Here is a 15653-nt window from a genome sequence, read left to right as displayed (position 1 = left end):
CCTGGGAGGGTGTGCGCCAGCCCGTCTGCGAGGGGAAGGAGGTGAGGTTTGGGCTGGAAGGGTGGGAGCTTTTTCTCCTGGAACTGAGCTGTGTGAAGACAAGGCGAAGGCAGGCGCTGCCCAGACACCGCAGTCCCCTCCGGGCAGAGGAGTCCCCCTGCCACCCGCGCAGGGACTGGCTGCCCAGATGACATCTTTGCTGCGTGTGGGAGCGCTGGTGTGCGCGGGTGGGTGAAGGGGCATGTGCGCGGGTGGGTGAAGGGGCACTGCCCCGCAGCAGGAGGAGCGGCGGGTGGGTGAAGGGGCATGTGCGGAGAGCAGGAGCTGTCCTTTGGCAGGGAAAGGTGCGGGAGCGGGACGCGGCCCTGGCTGGCCGCTGGCCCGTGTGCCAGCCCTCGTCGCTGCAAAGGGAGGTGACGCGTGGCTGCAGCAGCGGTGGGTGCCCCTCTCTGCTGGCTCCCAGGCTGGCAGCTGCCGGGAGCACCGTGCTGAGGTCTCTGTGCCCCGCTCTGCTCGGGGACCCAGCCCTGGCAGCGGGGAGGACGCCAGGGAGTTCCCCCCAAGGGCGCGAAAGGAGCGAAATCAAATCCCCGCCGGCGGGTGTCCCCGCGCGAAGCCCTTCCCGGGCACGGGCGATGCTCTGAGCCCCGCCAGCCTCTGGCGTGTGTCTCGTCCTCTGCAGGGTCTGCTGCCGCGCTTCGCAGCCCCCCGGTGCTGGGGGGAGCGGCTGCAGCCCCCCCCGCCGCCTCCGCGGCCCGCGGCTGAGGGGGTCTGTCTCGTGAAGAGCCGCGCGGGCGGGCAGCGCGCGCCGCGCGGCGGGTGCGGAGAGGCGGCGGTTGGGCCGTTGGGCGCCCGGCGGCGGCGAGGTGGGGGCTCCCCGGGGCGGCGGCGGCGGCGGCGGCGGCGGCGGCGGGCGGGACTCGCTCCCTGCGGGGCTCTTGTGCAGCGCCGGAGCCTTGTGGCGAGCGGCCGGGCGAGGCGGAGCAGCGCGGAGCCGGCCGGGCGGCCGGCAGGAGCAGGAGATCGCGTGGGCCAGAGGTAACGGGGGGTGCCGCGGGCCGGGCCGGCCGCTGAGGAGACCCTTGTGTCCCTGCAGGGAGCGGCGGAGAGCGGGAGCAGCCGGGAAGGCGGCGGGAGAGCAGGGGAAGGCCAGGGCGCCGCGATGGTGAGTGCGGGGGGTGCTGAGGCGGGCCCGGGCAATGCGGCTGTGCCGCTCCGGCCCCTCTGGGGGGGGGCAGAGGGACCCCGCGGGGGGCGGGCGGGGCTGTGCTCGCCGCTGCCGCTGCAGGTGGGAATGTCTCGGGGTTCCGGCGGTTCAGGGGCCGTTTCCCGACCGGCGGGGCCGGGAGGGGGGCGGGGGGGCTTCGCTGTTGCTTGTGGGGTGCTGTGGAGAGCCCTGCCCCTGGCTCCGGCGGGGTTGGAGCAGGACCCGGCCAGCCCCGCGCCGTTTTCTCCTGAGGGAACTTGTCTCTCCCCGCAGGCTGCAGCCCCCCCGAGCAGTTTCGGCGGTACGTAGCCTGGGGCGCGTCCCCTTCGCTGTCCGTAGGTGCTTTGTTCTGCGGGAACGCGGGGCCGGAGGCGGGGGGGCAGCGGGATCAGGTGGGGGTCCTGGCTGCGGCGATGGTTGCGGGGCCTTGGCCGAGAGCTGCAGCTGCGGCGTCGTCTCATCCCTGAGGCAGAGACACGCGCCCGCCTCTGCCAGCGAGGGGCTTTGCTTATGGGGCTCCTCCAGCCCTTTCCTGCGGGCTTTCCCCAGCCCAGGGCAGAATCGATGCCCTTAGTTCAGTTCTTCCCCTCCCCTAACGCCCAGGTGCCTGTTTGGGGGCCTCTTGCAGCCCCGGACACTGACGCTGGCTCCTTGGTAGAGAGATCTCCGTTCTGGCTAAGTGAAGCGAAACCGTTTCTGCCCCCAATACTGGGTCAGGTCCTGGCAGTTCTCTCTAGGAAGGCCTTACGCTGATGGTGCGTGAGCCCAAACCTGTATGCTTGGGGGGTTTCAGGAGAGCAAGGCATGCTGAAACTGGGAGCTTGTCTGCACCTGCGTGCTGAGCTCCGCTGCCTCAGCGCCTTTAATGTGTCTGGTTTCAGGGTCTGTGGATGACCTGCTTGGCGACCTCCTGGGATACGAGGACGGTAAAAGGAACCTTCTTTGCAGCTGAAAGGGCAGCATCCTTGTCCTCTTCCTCCCCTGCTGGGAGCGGGAGGTGCTGGTGCAACAGCCAGTGGTCTCCGAGGGGGCTCCAGCGGTGAGGGGGAGGAAGCAGCAAGCAGGGTTTCCCAGAGTCAGAGGCCGTTGAAGAGGCTGGACGTCGGCTTGGGGAGGCCGAGTGAAGTTCATCTCTGATGAAAAGCCTCTGTGTCCCTTGGGGAGACAGCAAATCCCCCTTTGGGGTGCCCAGGTCAGGAATATGCCCGTGTCCGTCGTCCTCACGTCTCCCTGTCTTGTTTCCAGACGAAAGCCCCGTGAATTCTGCGAGGACTTCGCGGCTGGCCAGGGGCAGCAGCTTGCCGGCCAGCCAGAAGTGAGTGCCTTTGAGACAGAGCCTCTCGTCTTGGAGATCTCTCTGTGCTCCCCAAGTCCTTGTGACCTGCCCCGTCCTCGGCTTCTCCCCCTCGCTCCCTGCCCCGAGAGCGATTGCCCGGGAAGGCGAGTTACCGGCCATGCCTTTGGGAACTGGGAGCCCAGAGCCTGAAGCTTTCCAGCGGGAGCTGGGTGCGCCCAGCCCTGTGCATCTCCTGTACATCTGCCTTAGGAGAGTTGCTCGCTTAACTGCAGCAGTCCCAGCACTCCCATCTTTTATGCGGGTGCTATTTTCACCTCCTTTTCTGTTGCACGCCGTGGCTGCCGCGGTGTGCCCGTGCGGTCCCCTCCGCCTGCCGCCACCTGGCCTGGCTGTCCCCAACGCGCCCTTGCCGAGCTCACGGGTGCTGCTGCTGACCCCCGGGCTTGTGTCGCAGGTCCCGTGTAGCGGAGGATTTCTTCAACGGATTCCCTGTAGAGGATGTGGAAGCTGCAGAGGTGAGCCCGAATTTTGGGAGAGAGCCTGGGTACCCCGAGGGCTGGGACTGAGACAGGCCAGGCTTGTCCCTGGTGTCACCCCAGGCAAGTCAGCAGTGGGATATCGGGGGGAACCGTGAGGTCTGGCTGAAGAGGTGACCCCTCTCTGGCGTGGCTGCAGGGGAGCTGGGCCGGGGGAGTGGGTGGATGGTGGGAGAAGGGCTTGCGGGTGCCCTGGGTGAGCTGGAGCAAAGCCAGGGGGGCACGTCGTGCTGCAGCCCAGCCCTGCTGGGTGCTCTTGGGAGGAAGCGTCACAGGAAGGACCCTCACCCAAAGCACCAGCCTGGGTGTTGCTGACGCTTCTCCCAGAGGCAGTAGGATGTCAGCAAAGGAATCAAGGCACAGGGGGTTTCCAGTGAGGGGCACCCCAGGAGGAGCTGGGCGTGCGTTCTCCCATTCCAAACAGTGAGGAAAAGCGGGGGCTGGAGCATGGAAGCGAGGGGTGAGGAGTTTCCAAAGTCTGCTTGTCTCTGATCTCTGCCCTCCTTGGCACGCAGGGCTCTAGTGCCTCCGGCGGAGAGCCCCAAGCTCTGCTGCAGAGCCTGAAGGTCAGTGCAGAAATACCCTTGGTCTGAGCCCCGCGTGGGCTGCAGCCGTGGCCTCCAGCACCAACCTCCGAAGGGAGAAGCAGCGCTGAGGCAGGAGTAGCGCTCGCCCTGCTCCTGTCGCCGTCCTGTTGCTTTCCAGGACTTGGACGACCTGGAAGCTGATCTGCTGGGAGCGTCGAGACCCGGTTCTGCGCCAGGGAAGACAACCGTGAAAGGCCCTGGGAAAGGTGAAAAGGAGATTGTGCTCTTGTCGTAGCCTCGTTCCAGACGAGCAGGGCATATTTTCTTCTGCGATAGGGAATGAAAAGTGGATTTGTTCCCTAAAATGTTTTTTGGGGCTGTCCCAGCCACCAAGTGTCATTCTGGCTGTGTGTTGTCCCTTGGTTGATCCCTGGCCCGGCCTCTCGTCACGCTGTGATAACATCACTGCCATCAGCCGCCCCAACAGCCGCGCTGCCGCCTCCCACCAAACCCCACTTGGCTGTTGCCTGGTGCAGGTCAAAGAGCAGGGATCTGCCTGGTCTGCGTGGAAGGAGAGCCAGGGGGGTGCATTTAAGACGTGCCTGTCCCCAACCTGTCCTGCTCTTCCCCAAGCCCTTTTCTCCTTCTCTGCCTGCAAGGAGGCCCCTCCAGAGAGATTCCCACCCCCCAGGGCCGTGAGGGGACTGACTGTGTGTCCCAGGATGTGCTTTTAGGGGGCTGCCACCAGAGAAGTGACCTTCAGCCAGGGTGGGAGAGGGCCATCTCCGCAGTACCTTGTCTGTGAGAGCTGTGGCCTCTCTTTGCAGGAGAGTCTGGACCTGTGATGGAGAAGAAGCCGCTGTCATCCTTCGCTGCTTCCCGACAGTACAGGAAATTCAACTTGGAAGGTAGGATGTCGCTTCCATTCAGCACATGGATGTGTGGGGGCAGCTGAGGACTCTGTCCTTGCTCTTTGCCCGTAGCTTGCCTCTTCTGTCACCCAAAGGCTTGGCTGGTTAATGACATAGAGCATCCTTCACCCCTGCGATGCCCGTGCAAAGCTCATCCCTTAGAGGTGACCAAAGGAAAAAAAAAAAAGACTGCTCAGTGTTGGAAGCCCTCCCCAGGGTGGGGCTGGGAGAGGATTCCTGAGGGCGTTTGCTTTTTGAGCCGTGCTTTGGTTTTTAGTGCCTGTCTGTAGCACTTGGAGACCCTTGTATCGGGGAGGGGGGGATTCTGTCCCCCTTCCAAAGAGGGGGGCTGGTTTCCTGGCACAGCTGAGATCTGGCTGTCAGAGCCTGCGCTTTAACCGAGGTCAGCATCTGTTCCAGTCACTAACTGGCTTTAGGTGATTTAGGTGGGCTTTGTCCTCCCCTTTGTCATTGCCTAAAGAGTGGTCAAGCGTTAAAGCAGCCCAGTTTTGAGATACTCATGGGTGTCCCGGGTCTGTGCAGAGTCTGCGTTCGTGGCTTTGGGCAGAGATGATCTCCTGTCCCCACGTGCACATGGTGGGGAGCAGTGTTTGGCTTAGCACAGAGGCGTTGTTCTCAATAACCTTGGTTTTGTTGTTTTGTTTGTTTTTATTGTTTTATTTTCTGCCCCTACGGGGTAATTGCCAGATTTAGATGATCCTCTGTCGGGGCTCTTGTCTGATGAGGAGCAGGATGCACCCAAGAAGCCATCTCCGACAGGCACTAAAAGCATCCCTGAGGAAAAACAGAGCAAGGAGAAAGGTAAGCGGCATTGCTTGATGCATCCTCTTTGTATTAAATGAATCAGCAGCCTGGCTGAGTTTGTGTCATGTCCAAACGTTAAATGAAAGCCAGCTAGTGGCATCTCTTGTTAACCAGTACGGCCCTTTACGGAGCAACTTGGTAGCGGGGTTACAGCTGGTAACAGCTCCCTGAGTGCTCAATATTTGCAGTGTGCTAGAGGTTACAGAACTGACTTTTCGTTTCTGGGAATGGAGCCTCAGATCTTCCCTTGGACTCATGCAGCCTGTTCTGCACGCGGCCAGAGGAGAACCAGGGTTGTGGGTCAGGATTTGGGTGGCTGAGGGCCTCGCTGGTCCACCCCAAAGCACAGTTGCACCTCTGGGTGGGATCCAGCTGCACTGTGACCGTGTTACAGGCACTCGTCTCTCTTGTTGCTGCAGGGATGCCAATGGGTCTGGTAGTCCCCTCAAACCTCCTTTCACCCTGAAAAATCCCCTCTGGGCACGAGTAGCAGCTGGTGGGTTGGGGCAAGGACTAAGGTGCAGGGGTGGAAGAGGGACTTTGGGTGAAGGTGGGGAGGAATTCTCTGAGTGGAAACTTGCAAAGCTGAAGAAGCTGCTGGTGTCCGCCAGAGCTGGAAACCCCAGTGTGTCAGTGACACCAGCAATGTCCCATCAGTGGCCACGGACCAGGCAGTAGCACGTTGCCACTTTGTCACTTGCTGTGAGATTTGGTCACTGAAAAGAGCTATTTAAAAGTGTCTCTGTAAACGGTCCTGAGAGAGAAGAGCAGGCAGGGCTGCTCTGATCTCTTGTTGGAAAAAAAAAAAAAAAAAAAAGAGACAAGCCCAGCTCAAACCTCCTACGATGTGTGATCCCACCCCCAGAGCCACCCGCAGCCCAGACGCCCCTGCGCACCGCGGCCCCAGTGCAGAGGAGGAAGGAGATCACCTTTGAAGACGACGGCGACGACCTGCTAGATGCACTGGGCCTTGGCAGTAGCCCAGGAAGAGATGGCAAGCAGGGCAAGAAGGCAGAAAAGTAAGGGCCGTGAAGGGGCGGTGGGAGTAAAGGAGGGGGATGGCTTGTGTCTTGAGATGGTGCCACCATGGTGGGTGGGGGATGCCGAGCTTGTGCCTGTGGGTCCCTGAAAGGGGCAGGAGCAGCCTTGTGTGGCAGAGAAGAGGCAGAGCAGGCTGGCAAGGCTGTGTGAGGAGGACCAGCCCTGCCTCTGGGAGAAACCCATCTGCCGCTGTGCCCCAGCAGAGAGGAGGTCCGGCCAGCCCGCGCTGTGCTGGACGAGTTACTGGGACGAGGCTCCGTGGCCAGAACCCTGGAAGAGCCAGGCCTGGGAGAGCGCCGGGAGGTCACACAGGAGGCGAAGTACCAAAAGCAGCCAGGTGAGCACAGCCAGGGACGCTGGGGAGGGCTGCAGAGGTGGCAGCGTTGGCTTGGGCGAGCGAGATTGATTTCTACTGCCCTTGCAGGGGAAATGCCCTTTCTGCCCTCGCGGCAGCCTGGCAGCATTTGCACAGGAGCTGTAACTCAGCTGCCTTTGGCCGTGGGCTGATTCCCAACAAAAGTTTTTCGCAGCCACTCCGAGGAGGCCCCTTGCTCACCGGTTTCTGGGCAAGACATTTCCAGCAGTGTTTTCCCAGAGGCAGCAACGTCAGTGGGAATTGCAGGGGGGGAGGAGGAGGAGGGCTGGAGTCTTTGCAGTTGGCTGCTCCTCTGGGCGCTGACTCAAGGCTGCTTGTCTGCACAGAGAAGGAAGAGGGTCGGCGCAAGGATTTTGTCTTTGGAGCGTACGAGCCCTCGGTGGCCTCCACAGCCAAGGGCCGGCCGGCGAGAAGGCAGCCTCTGAGGTATTGTGTTCTCTGTGTGTCTGTAGCTCCAGCCACCGGCCACGCTGTCCCTGAGCGGAGCGGGCAGGGTCCCCGGTGTCCCTTCGCAGGCAGGGATGTGACTGCTTCTCCTCACAGCAGGTTTTCAACCGAGAAGAACAGTGAACTTAAAGCAGAGCCCCTCTCCAAAGCTCCTCCAACAGCCAGCCAGAGCCCCGCGCGGGGCCGCAGGAATAGAGGTGCCTGGCTGGGCTTGAAAGATGAAGATTTTTTGGATTTGGAGCTGTCATCTCCAGCGAAGGCCAGTCCTGCAGGGAGCTCCCCCAGCCCTGCCGCAGCTGGGCGGCCCAGCCCCGCCAGACAGCTCCCAGCTGCAGAGGAGGCAGCCACTAAAACTGACCCAATGGAGGAGGAGGACTGGCTGAGCGCTGCCTTACGACGCAAAAAAGCCCAAGCCCAGGCGAAGGCCCAGGAGGGGAATGCCAAGCCCTCGGAGGCCCCAGTTGAAGGGCTGCCTCCCCGCTCTCCTGTCAGGTAAAGACATGGTTGATGGCCGCAGTGCTCCCGTCTGCTCCGCGTGTAGCTGCTCCAGCAGGAGCTCTCAGAAACCCTGGGCTCCGATCTGAGAAATTAATTTTAAGCACTGTCTTGTCTCAGGGTGGGGTAATAGTGTGGGGCTGTGTCCCACTGATCCAGCCCACAGTCCCCTCACACCTCTGGGCTCTCCTGCCAGTTGTAGCCAAGAGGGCACACAGTGCCGTGGGTCCCGCGGAGCTGTCCTGGATCAGCACACTCCCACCAGCTCCCCGCCCCGTGCTCCTCGTTCCTGCCTTCATTCCCCTTCCTTCCTCCTAGTTGAGGCAAAGCACCTCCTCCAGCTGAGTTGACACGGACCCAGGTCCCGACTCGTGCCACTGAAGGGGACTGGGAAGCGAACTGCAGACAGAGAGCCCTGTGGCGTGGGCAGGGCTGTGTTAGCTGAGGCTGGTGCTGCCCAGGGGAAGGGGGTGGATGCAGCAAGGAGGAACAGCGGCGAGGGAGGTTTTGAGGTGTCTTTGCTCCCCCTGCAGCCCAAAGGCTGAATCCTGCCGCAGCTGAGTGGGACAGAGGCTTTCCCCTGCCAGGCAGGAACTGGTGTTGGGGGAGAGGATCTTGTCTTTCCTCGCCTCCTTGGCTCTCCCACATCGGATGCTTTTTGCTTGCAGCCAGCCAGCAGCCTCCCCAGGAGCACAGCCGCAGGCAGCCGCCGTGCAGGACGAGGCAGCGAGCACAGACAGCTCCAGGTAAGGCCGCCTTTGCCTTTCAGGCGTCCTCCACGGGAGGGGTGTCCTGCAGAAAGCAGCTGCGTGTGGGAGATGGGGCAACGGGGAGGGCTAGTAGCCAGCGGGGATCAGACTGCCCTGGCACCTCTGTAAGCGGGAGGGCAGGCGGCTCTGAAGTTTAAAAACTCCCCGAAATGCCGAGCAGGAGAATGTCTGCGCGCCTCTCCCTGAGCTGCGGCGCTGCTGTGCATCACTCGTGTCTCTGTGCCCACGCAGGCCACCAGTCCCCTGGCTCAGCACTGCGAAACAAGCCTCAGCTCACCCGTCGGAGGCTGCACAGGGGGATCCTTCCAGAGACGCCAGCGCCCCGGGTGCGTTTCATGTGGTTGTCTGCTTTGGGCACAGGATGCAGAGAGGGTCCCCCCGGCCCTGCAAAAACAACCAGCCCCAAAAAGGCAGGAGCCGCAGCATCGCCCTTGTCCGTGTGAACGCTGCCCGGGCTTTGCCCAGCTGTTGCTGGAGGGGGCTGCCAGGCTGCAGGATCCCACCATCCCCGTGTCGTGGCGCGGTGGGGACACGGTGCTGGGGCGCGCTGAGCTCCGCAGTGCTGCCTGTGGGGTTTCAGAGGGCTGCCGGGGACTTGCTCTGTCTGAGCAATGGGTGGGCCTAAGTTCGTGCTGTCCCTTCTCTCTCCCTCTTCCCTCCTGCTGCCCCAACACTCGTCCCACTAGCTCTGTGTGCAGGCAGACCCCCTGCTGCCCTAGGCTGAGGCTGAGCGCCACTTCAGAGGCCACTGAAAGTGGCTGAGGGGACCCAGCCTCCTCCCTAGTGGATGGAGATGGAGGAGGAGCCGTGCTTTGCCCCCAGACTTCCTCTGCAGAGCAGAGTCCCTGCCACTGTGCGTGGGGTGGGGTAGGGGTGCGGGTCTGGACACGCCTGTCTGAGCGTCCATCCCCATCCCCAACTGCCAGAGCAGGGCAGGATCCTTCTCGCTCTGCCGAGGAGACCCAGGCCCTCATCCTTCTGGGAGGGAATGGTTCCCCTTGGCCAGTCTGCATCACAGACTTGTTGAATTTTCAGTCCCCGCAGCCTTGTTCCCGGGAGAGCAGGAGACGCAGGGCCCTGCCCCGCTGGCTCAGGTAGGTCTGCTGGGCCTGTGCCCCCGAGAGGTGCAGGATCGGGGTGGTGATCGTGAGCCCTCCCCTGCCAACTCAGGGTCACCCAGCTCTGCCCGTGCTCCCTGGGCAGGAGGATGGCTGTGCCCCGCTTTGCAGCCCTGGGAGCCTGTGTTCATGGAGGCAAAGGCTTTGGAGAGCCCCGAGGTGCCACGAGTTATATTTGTCGGGCCAAAGCGTGTGTGCTGTGGCTGCTTTGTAAATCGTGTGCAGTGAGAGCCCTGCATTGCCTGAGCAGTGTTGACAGAGTTCCCCAGGCATCTCTGTATCCTATTAATGAGACATCAGAGGCTTGCTTGGTCACATCGAGCTGGGCCTCATGGCCCAGCCTTGGTGGCAGGACACACGCTGTCTCCCAGAGGCCTCGCAAGGCCTTATCCTCGAGTCTGTCCCCAGAGAAGGAAGAGCCCCGCATGCTTGTGTCTGGGGTAGGGGCTGCCGAGTGTCACCTGGGCAGCAGCAGGGTTGGGCTGGAGATGTGTAGAGGAGGGACTGCAGGAGGCTGGGGCTGGGTCGCCATTCCCGGGCTGGGAGGAGATGCTCTCCCCAGGGCTTTACCTCCCCGAGAGCGTCCCTGTGTCTCCGCAGGTTTGCACAGCCATGGCACAGCTGCAGGGGAGGCACGTGCCTGCCTTTGGGGGCCGATGGCCGCACCACAAAGCCCCTGATCCTGAAGGGCCTGGGTCTTGTCTCTCTGTCCCCGTAGGCAGAGTCCCCAGGCCTGGGCTTGCTGCATGAGAGGAGTCTGGGGGCTCCCACTGCCCAGCCCCACGAGGATGTGACAGGCTGTCAGGCAGCGCTGCTCCGTGTCCAGGCCCGTGTGGCAGAGCTGGAGAGCCAGGTGAGCCCCATCGCCGGCTGGACGGGGGAGCAGGGGTGAGCCGGGGCAGGAGCAGGGGCCATGCCTGCTCCCAATGGCATCAGGGGGGCCGGGGCAGAGAGGAGGAAGCTGCCTGTCCAGAGAAGCCTGCGGCCAGCAAGTGCTGCTGTGGGAGCTCTGTCCCCTGGGCGGCACAAGGACCTTCTCCCCGGGTGGCCGGCAGGTGCGGACGCTGGAGCTGGCACGGGCCGAGGACAGACTCTTGCTGGAGAGCCTCCGGCAGCGGCACCAGGAGGACCTGGATCTCCTCGAGAGCACCCACAGGTACCCACAGGCGAGAGCACGTGCTCCCCTCCTCTGCCAGGGCCTTGTCTGCAGCCCTGTCCCTCTCTGCGGGGGTGGGAGCGCTGGGGCGCTGCCCAGATCCGTCCCTGGGGCGGGCCGGCCCACAGCCATGTGGGTGTGGAGCTGGTGGGGGCAGAGAGGAGCCCCACGGGTGAGCCAAGGGGGGTTCCGCTCTCACCGACACTGTCCGTAGGGCAGAAGGAGGAGGAGCCGGTCCCAGGGCCAGCACGTCCCCAGCCAGGGCTCACGGGCTGAGGAGAGTCGCGTGTTTCCCCACGCCCCCAGCGCCGCCGCTCTGCTCCGAAATCCCTGCGTGCGCTGTGGGTGGAGAGGGCCGGCTACTGCCCTGAAAGTAACACTTCTTCCTGGCCGTGACCTCTGCGGGCAGGAGCCAGGTGAAGGTGCTGGAGGAGACCTGCAGGCAGCGGGAGCAGAGGCTGCAGCAGGAGAAGGAGCAGCTGGCGGCTCAGCTCCTGGGGCAGAGGCAGGAGGCGGAGCAGGCGCGGGCAGAGCTGGAGCAGCGGAGCGCGCTGGAGCTGGAGCGGCTGCGAGAGCTGCAGAGGTGAGAGCGGCACGAGCGGCGCACGCGTGGGGCCGGTGCTGCTGGTTGTGGCAGAGGAATTGGGGAGTGGTTTGGGGACACGGTGACAGGAGAAAGGAGACTCCAGAAGCACTGGGCTGTGGGCAGTCGGGCGGCTTTTGGAATGGGGATTTGCTTTGTAGCCGGACAGAGGGAGATGTGGCTGGAGACGTCCTTCCCGAGTGAAGGCATTGTATTTTGCAAGGTGCTGAGCCCAGTGTTTTATCTCCCCCAAACCCCTGTCATCCAGGTCAGTGAGTCACTGATGTCCACAGAGTGGGGGTCAACTGGAAATCTGTTTTTGGTGGAGAAGCCCGTCCCCCCAGCTGTGGTCCGTGCCCAATGCGGATGCCTGTCAGTGGATGCCCTGGGACAGAGCCCCGTGCCAGCTCAGCTCCTGGGACCTGGTTCCCAGGCCCTTGAGCAAGCCTCGTCCTCGCTGCCCGTCACGGGGAGCCCCGGTTTGTAACAGCCCGTGGCGGGCTCCTTGCAGGGTGTCCGTGCAGGAGCTGCGCAGAGAGCACGACGAGCAGCTCCAGCGGCTGAAGCAGATGAAGGACCAGGAGGTCGAGGCGGTGACCAGCGCCACTTTGCACAGCAGGTACCGATGGCCGGCGTCGCGTCCCCGCGTTGGTCCCTGGCCATGGTGTTCCCTGTCCTCCGGGGAAGCAGCCTCGGACTGTGGCACCAGGGGCCATCCCCTCTCCCAGCCCCTGCCTCCAGGGACGCTGAGCTCTGCCGATGCAGGAATACTGCTCTGCTCTTTGGGGCAGGGCTGCCCAGCCTTTGGCCCACCACACGTCCCCCTCTCCATCGTGGGGAGATGAAGTGTGTCCCCCTGGGGTGACCCTCCCCTCGCTGCTCTCCGCAGGACTCTCAACGGCGTCGTGGATCGGATGGAGAAGTTCTTCAGCGACCTGCGTGACTTCTTACAGAAGATGGAGGCCACACAGCAGAGCACCTCCCGGGAGCTGGCCATGGGGGCACAGACGCAGGAGAAGCAGCTCAAGGGTACGTCTGCCGTTCCTCTGTGCCTAAATGGCCGCGGGGTCCCCACTGGGGCTGGGGACACCCAGGAAACGGGGAGAAGGTGCTCCGAGTCAGCCAGAGGCTGGGAGCCAAGGCTGGCGGAGCCTTGCCTGCCTTGGTCCCTGGGCATCTCGGGGTCTTTCCTTTGCCAAACGGTGTCCTGGGGGGATGTGCCAAAGGTGCTGAGCACAAACGCGTGCAGTTTTTCTGTGAATATGGGATGGACAGAGCGGGGCTTCCCTCTTCACGCTGCTCACGGCCCCGCTGCTGCCTCTCCCCAGTGCTCCAGGACAGCTTATTGCAGCAGCAGAGGGACGCAGAGGAGGAGCGGCGCCGTTTCCAGGCAGTGGTGGCCAAAATGGAGGCCAGGCTGGACGAGCAGACTCGGCTGCTGGAGCAGGTGAGCCCACCCTGTGTCCTCTGTCCGGCTCAGCCCTCCTGTCTGGGCATGGGCCGTAGGTCTCGCCCACTGGCGGTCCCTGGCCTGGAGCCTGCGAATGGCATCTGTGTCTCCTCTGTGTCTGAACCAGGAGCGACAGAGGGCATTGGCGGAGCGCTCCAGAGCGAAATCACTGCAGCACTCGCTGGAGGAGGAGCAGCGAGCTGTGACCCAGCAGCTCTCTGTGGAGCGAGTGGAGCTGGAGAGGGCGAAGGTGAGGTGGGGCGGAGATCTCCAGGTGCTTTTCACATGTCCTGTGAGTGTGAGCGGGGCTGCGCTGTGGTGTGTGGTGGAGGAAAGAGCTGGGTGCTGGGCTGCAGCATCCTTCCTCTGCCTCCTCAGTGCCACACCCAGCTGCGCGGTGAATCGCCCTCAGACCAAGCCTCTGGCACACGGGTGCGAGAGGCTGCCGTGTGCGTGCACGGTGCTGCAGCTTCTCGGGGAGCCTGGGGCCAGAGCTTTCCGTGCAGGGTTCCCGCCAGGCGCCGGGGGCTTGAAGCAGCCTCTGGGTGTTGGCCGGGGTTCAGTGGCAGAGATGGGTTTCCCCTGTGCCCATCCTAGGAGCGGGCAGAGATGAAGATGCAGGTCCACACACTGAGAGCCAGGGAGGAGCAGCTGGCGAGGGAGAAAGAGCTGCTGGACAAGTCCTGGCAGGAGCTGAAGGCGGAGAGGGAGAAGGTGAATGGGGCTGCGCTGCGCGTCCGGCAGCAGGAGGAGGAGCTGAAAAGCGTGACCGAGGTAAGCGGAGCATCTGCGCTGCCGTTCCCAGCTGCACACGGGCTGGCAGCAAAGCTGGGCTTTCACAGCCCTGCCAAAGAAGGGACAGAAAGCCTGTCCTGGAAGGGGAAGGAGGGGATGCCCAAAGGAGTCCTGCCCCAGGGCAGCGAGGGTCCCTGTCCCCAGCCTCCCCAGCCGCTCTGCCTTGCAGCTCTCCTCCCAGAAGTACGAGGAAGGGCAGCGAGCCCTGCGGGAGGCAATCAGGGTCGACTCGCAGCACCCGTCGAGGCTGCAGGCCCTGCAGCAGCAGTTGGAGCAGCTCAGGCAGCAGGAAGAGCGTCTGCACCAGGCAAATACCCCCTCGCCTTCCCTTCTGGGCCTGGGGCCGCCGTGCCAAGGGCCCGAACCTTTGCCAACAGCTTCTCTCTCTCCCTTTCTCCCTGGGACGGGGCAGGACCGGCTGAGCATGGCTCAGCAGAGGAGCCAGCTTCAACAGCTGCGCCAGGAGCTGCCCAACAGCCCCACGATGCTGCGGACCGCAGGCCGGGACTCCAGTGCCCCTGCGAGTGGCTTCTCCAGCACGCTGCGTAAGGCTTTGTGCTTGCTGCCGGTGGGAAGGGACGTGCTGGGGCGCAGCTGCGCTTGTATTCCACTTCTCGGGAGGCTTGGGCTGTTGCTGGGGGCTGTTTTAGTTCCCCTGTGTATCAACCTCAGATGGGAGTTGGCCTCCTCGTCCTCTGAAGGAGCTCAGCGAAGCTCTGAGCCAGGGCAGTGCCAGGAGAGGGCAGAGGGGCCAGGAAGGGAGAGGCTGGTGGGTTAAAGCCCCTTTGCACTGGGAGCGTGGGGAGGACCCTGCTGCAGGGACACGCAGGCAGCACCCAAAGGGATGCTGTGTCGTCTGCGTCTGCGGTTCCTCTGATGGCGGCAGCACCACACAGTCGGGCTTCTGTTCCAGGCTTTCCACCTCCCATCGGCAGCCCGGGAGGTATCCAGGAACTCCTGGCCAGGGCCAGCTCCGCCGAGCTCAGCGCCACGCTGGCGATGATGAAGTTCCGAGCCCTGCAGGTGAGATGATGGGAGACCGGGGAGGGAAGGGGCTTCAAACCCGCTGGGTGGGAGCAGGGCTGGGTGAAGCCTGGTTTGAGCCTGGTAGGAGACAGCCCAGGCTGTGGCTCAGATCATTACTGAGCTGTGGGGCTGGGCGGGCTTGTAGAAGCCCTGGGCACCTAGAGGAGTGATGCCAGAAGCAAGGACGGGTGGATCCTCACAGCTGGTCTCAGGCTCATGGACAACATCCTCGGCTCCGTGGGGTTGCCCTTGTCCTCGCCCTGTCCCTGGGTGGGAGAAGCCAGCTCTGCTGGCCTCTGGCTTCACGATGTCCCCGTCCTCTGCCGTCAGCCCCGGATTCCCTGCTGGGTCCTTCCCCAGGTGGGGCTGCTCTTTGAGGCTTCCGCTGTGGGTCTTGCTCAGAGTGTGAGGTTGTGGGCTCGGGGCGGGGGGAGCCCCCACACCCCAGGGGGTACCACGGATGGGTACCTGCCCCCTGCTCACTACAGGAAGGAGGGTTTGGGGTGCTTCTCTCCCTCATGAGTGACACTCGGGACTGTGAGCCCCCTTCTGTGGCACTCTCTGATACCTCTTCCATCCATCCCTCTCTTCTCAGGACCATTATTACCTAGACAACGAGCAGCTCTTCCTGGAGTCCCTGAAGAAAGCACCATACAACGTTGCTTCTCTGCCAGGCTGAAGGGGTGGCGTCCCCATGCCGTGCCCAGGGGATGGCTGCTCAATAAACCCCCCTTCACACGCTCACCAGAGTTACTGTACTTATTGAGGCCTGGGCGCTCGGGGGACTTTTCCACACACCAAGCACAGCAACAGCAGGTTTTTGTGCTGCTTTTATACACAAAAATCAGAGGCTTTTCCACATACGCCTATTGGATACAGATTGGTTAGTGATGAACATACTTCATGCTTCTACTACTACGTGTGCTCAGGGAAAGGGTCTCAACCTGGGCAGCGTCTTCTGAACCTCTGTGTGTGTGTGTGTGTTTTAGTATTATAACGAGGGTAGTTCACTTCCAGGACACTCAGAAGTTAGTTTCATTGCCACGTGAATGAATCGGTTGTTCACTGTGCCAGGTTGTCCAATATTTCATCC

At 62.9% G+C, this 15653-nt stretch overlaps 1 protein-coding gene across 9 annotated transcripts; it reads left to right on the top strand.

Annotated features, from left to right (window-relative positions):
• The first annotated feature begins 1000 nt into the window (after positions 1–1000).
• On the top strand, positions 1001–15304 carry LOC141945059 (fas-binding factor 1 homolog). Of its 9 annotated transcripts, XM_074872483.1 has the most exons (28): positions 1001–1165; positions 1481–1508; positions 2089–2133; positions 2453–2522; positions 2959–3019; positions 3556–3606; positions 3746–3833; positions 4395–4475; positions 5187–5300; positions 6169–6322; positions 6545–6681; positions 7047–7146; positions 7264–7659; positions 8331–8408; positions 8664–8758; positions 9468–9526; positions 10269–10403; positions 10606–10706; positions 11116–11289; positions 11801–11908; positions 12179–12318; positions 12618–12736; positions 12867–12989; positions 13337–13513; positions 13704–13841; positions 13947–14079; positions 14448–14557; positions 15156–15304. In XM_074872483.1, the coding sequence occupies exons 1-28, from the start codon at positions 1163–1165 to the stop codon at positions 15237–15239; spliced, it is 3102 nt and encodes a 1033-aa protein (XP_074728584.1). In that variant the 5' UTR covers positions 1001–1162; the 3' UTR covers positions 15240–15304. The 9 variants fall into 9 exon arrangements, with proteins under 9 accessions (XP_074728584.1, XP_074728583.1, XP_074728582.1 ...); XM_074872482.1 differs by lacking the exon at positions 1001–1165 and having other exon boundaries at positions 1480–1508; positions 2089–2522; positions 5193–5300; XM_074872481.1 differs by lacking the exon at positions 1001–1165 and having other exon boundaries at positions 1480–1508; positions 2089–2522; positions 6548–6681; positions 7267–7659.
• Positions 15305–15653: the final 349 nt, after the last annotated feature.

Source organism: Strix uralensis, chromosome 6 (assembly GCF_047716275.1).
Source record: "Strix uralensis isolate ZFMK-TIS-50842 chromosome 6, bStrUra1, whole genome shotgun sequence".
Taxonomy (NCBI): Eukaryota; Metazoa; Chordata; class Aves; order Strigiformes; family Strigidae; genus Strix; species Strix uralensis.
Note: the sequence above shows the minus strand (reverse complement) of the source record. Positions and strands in the feature narration are given on the sequence as shown.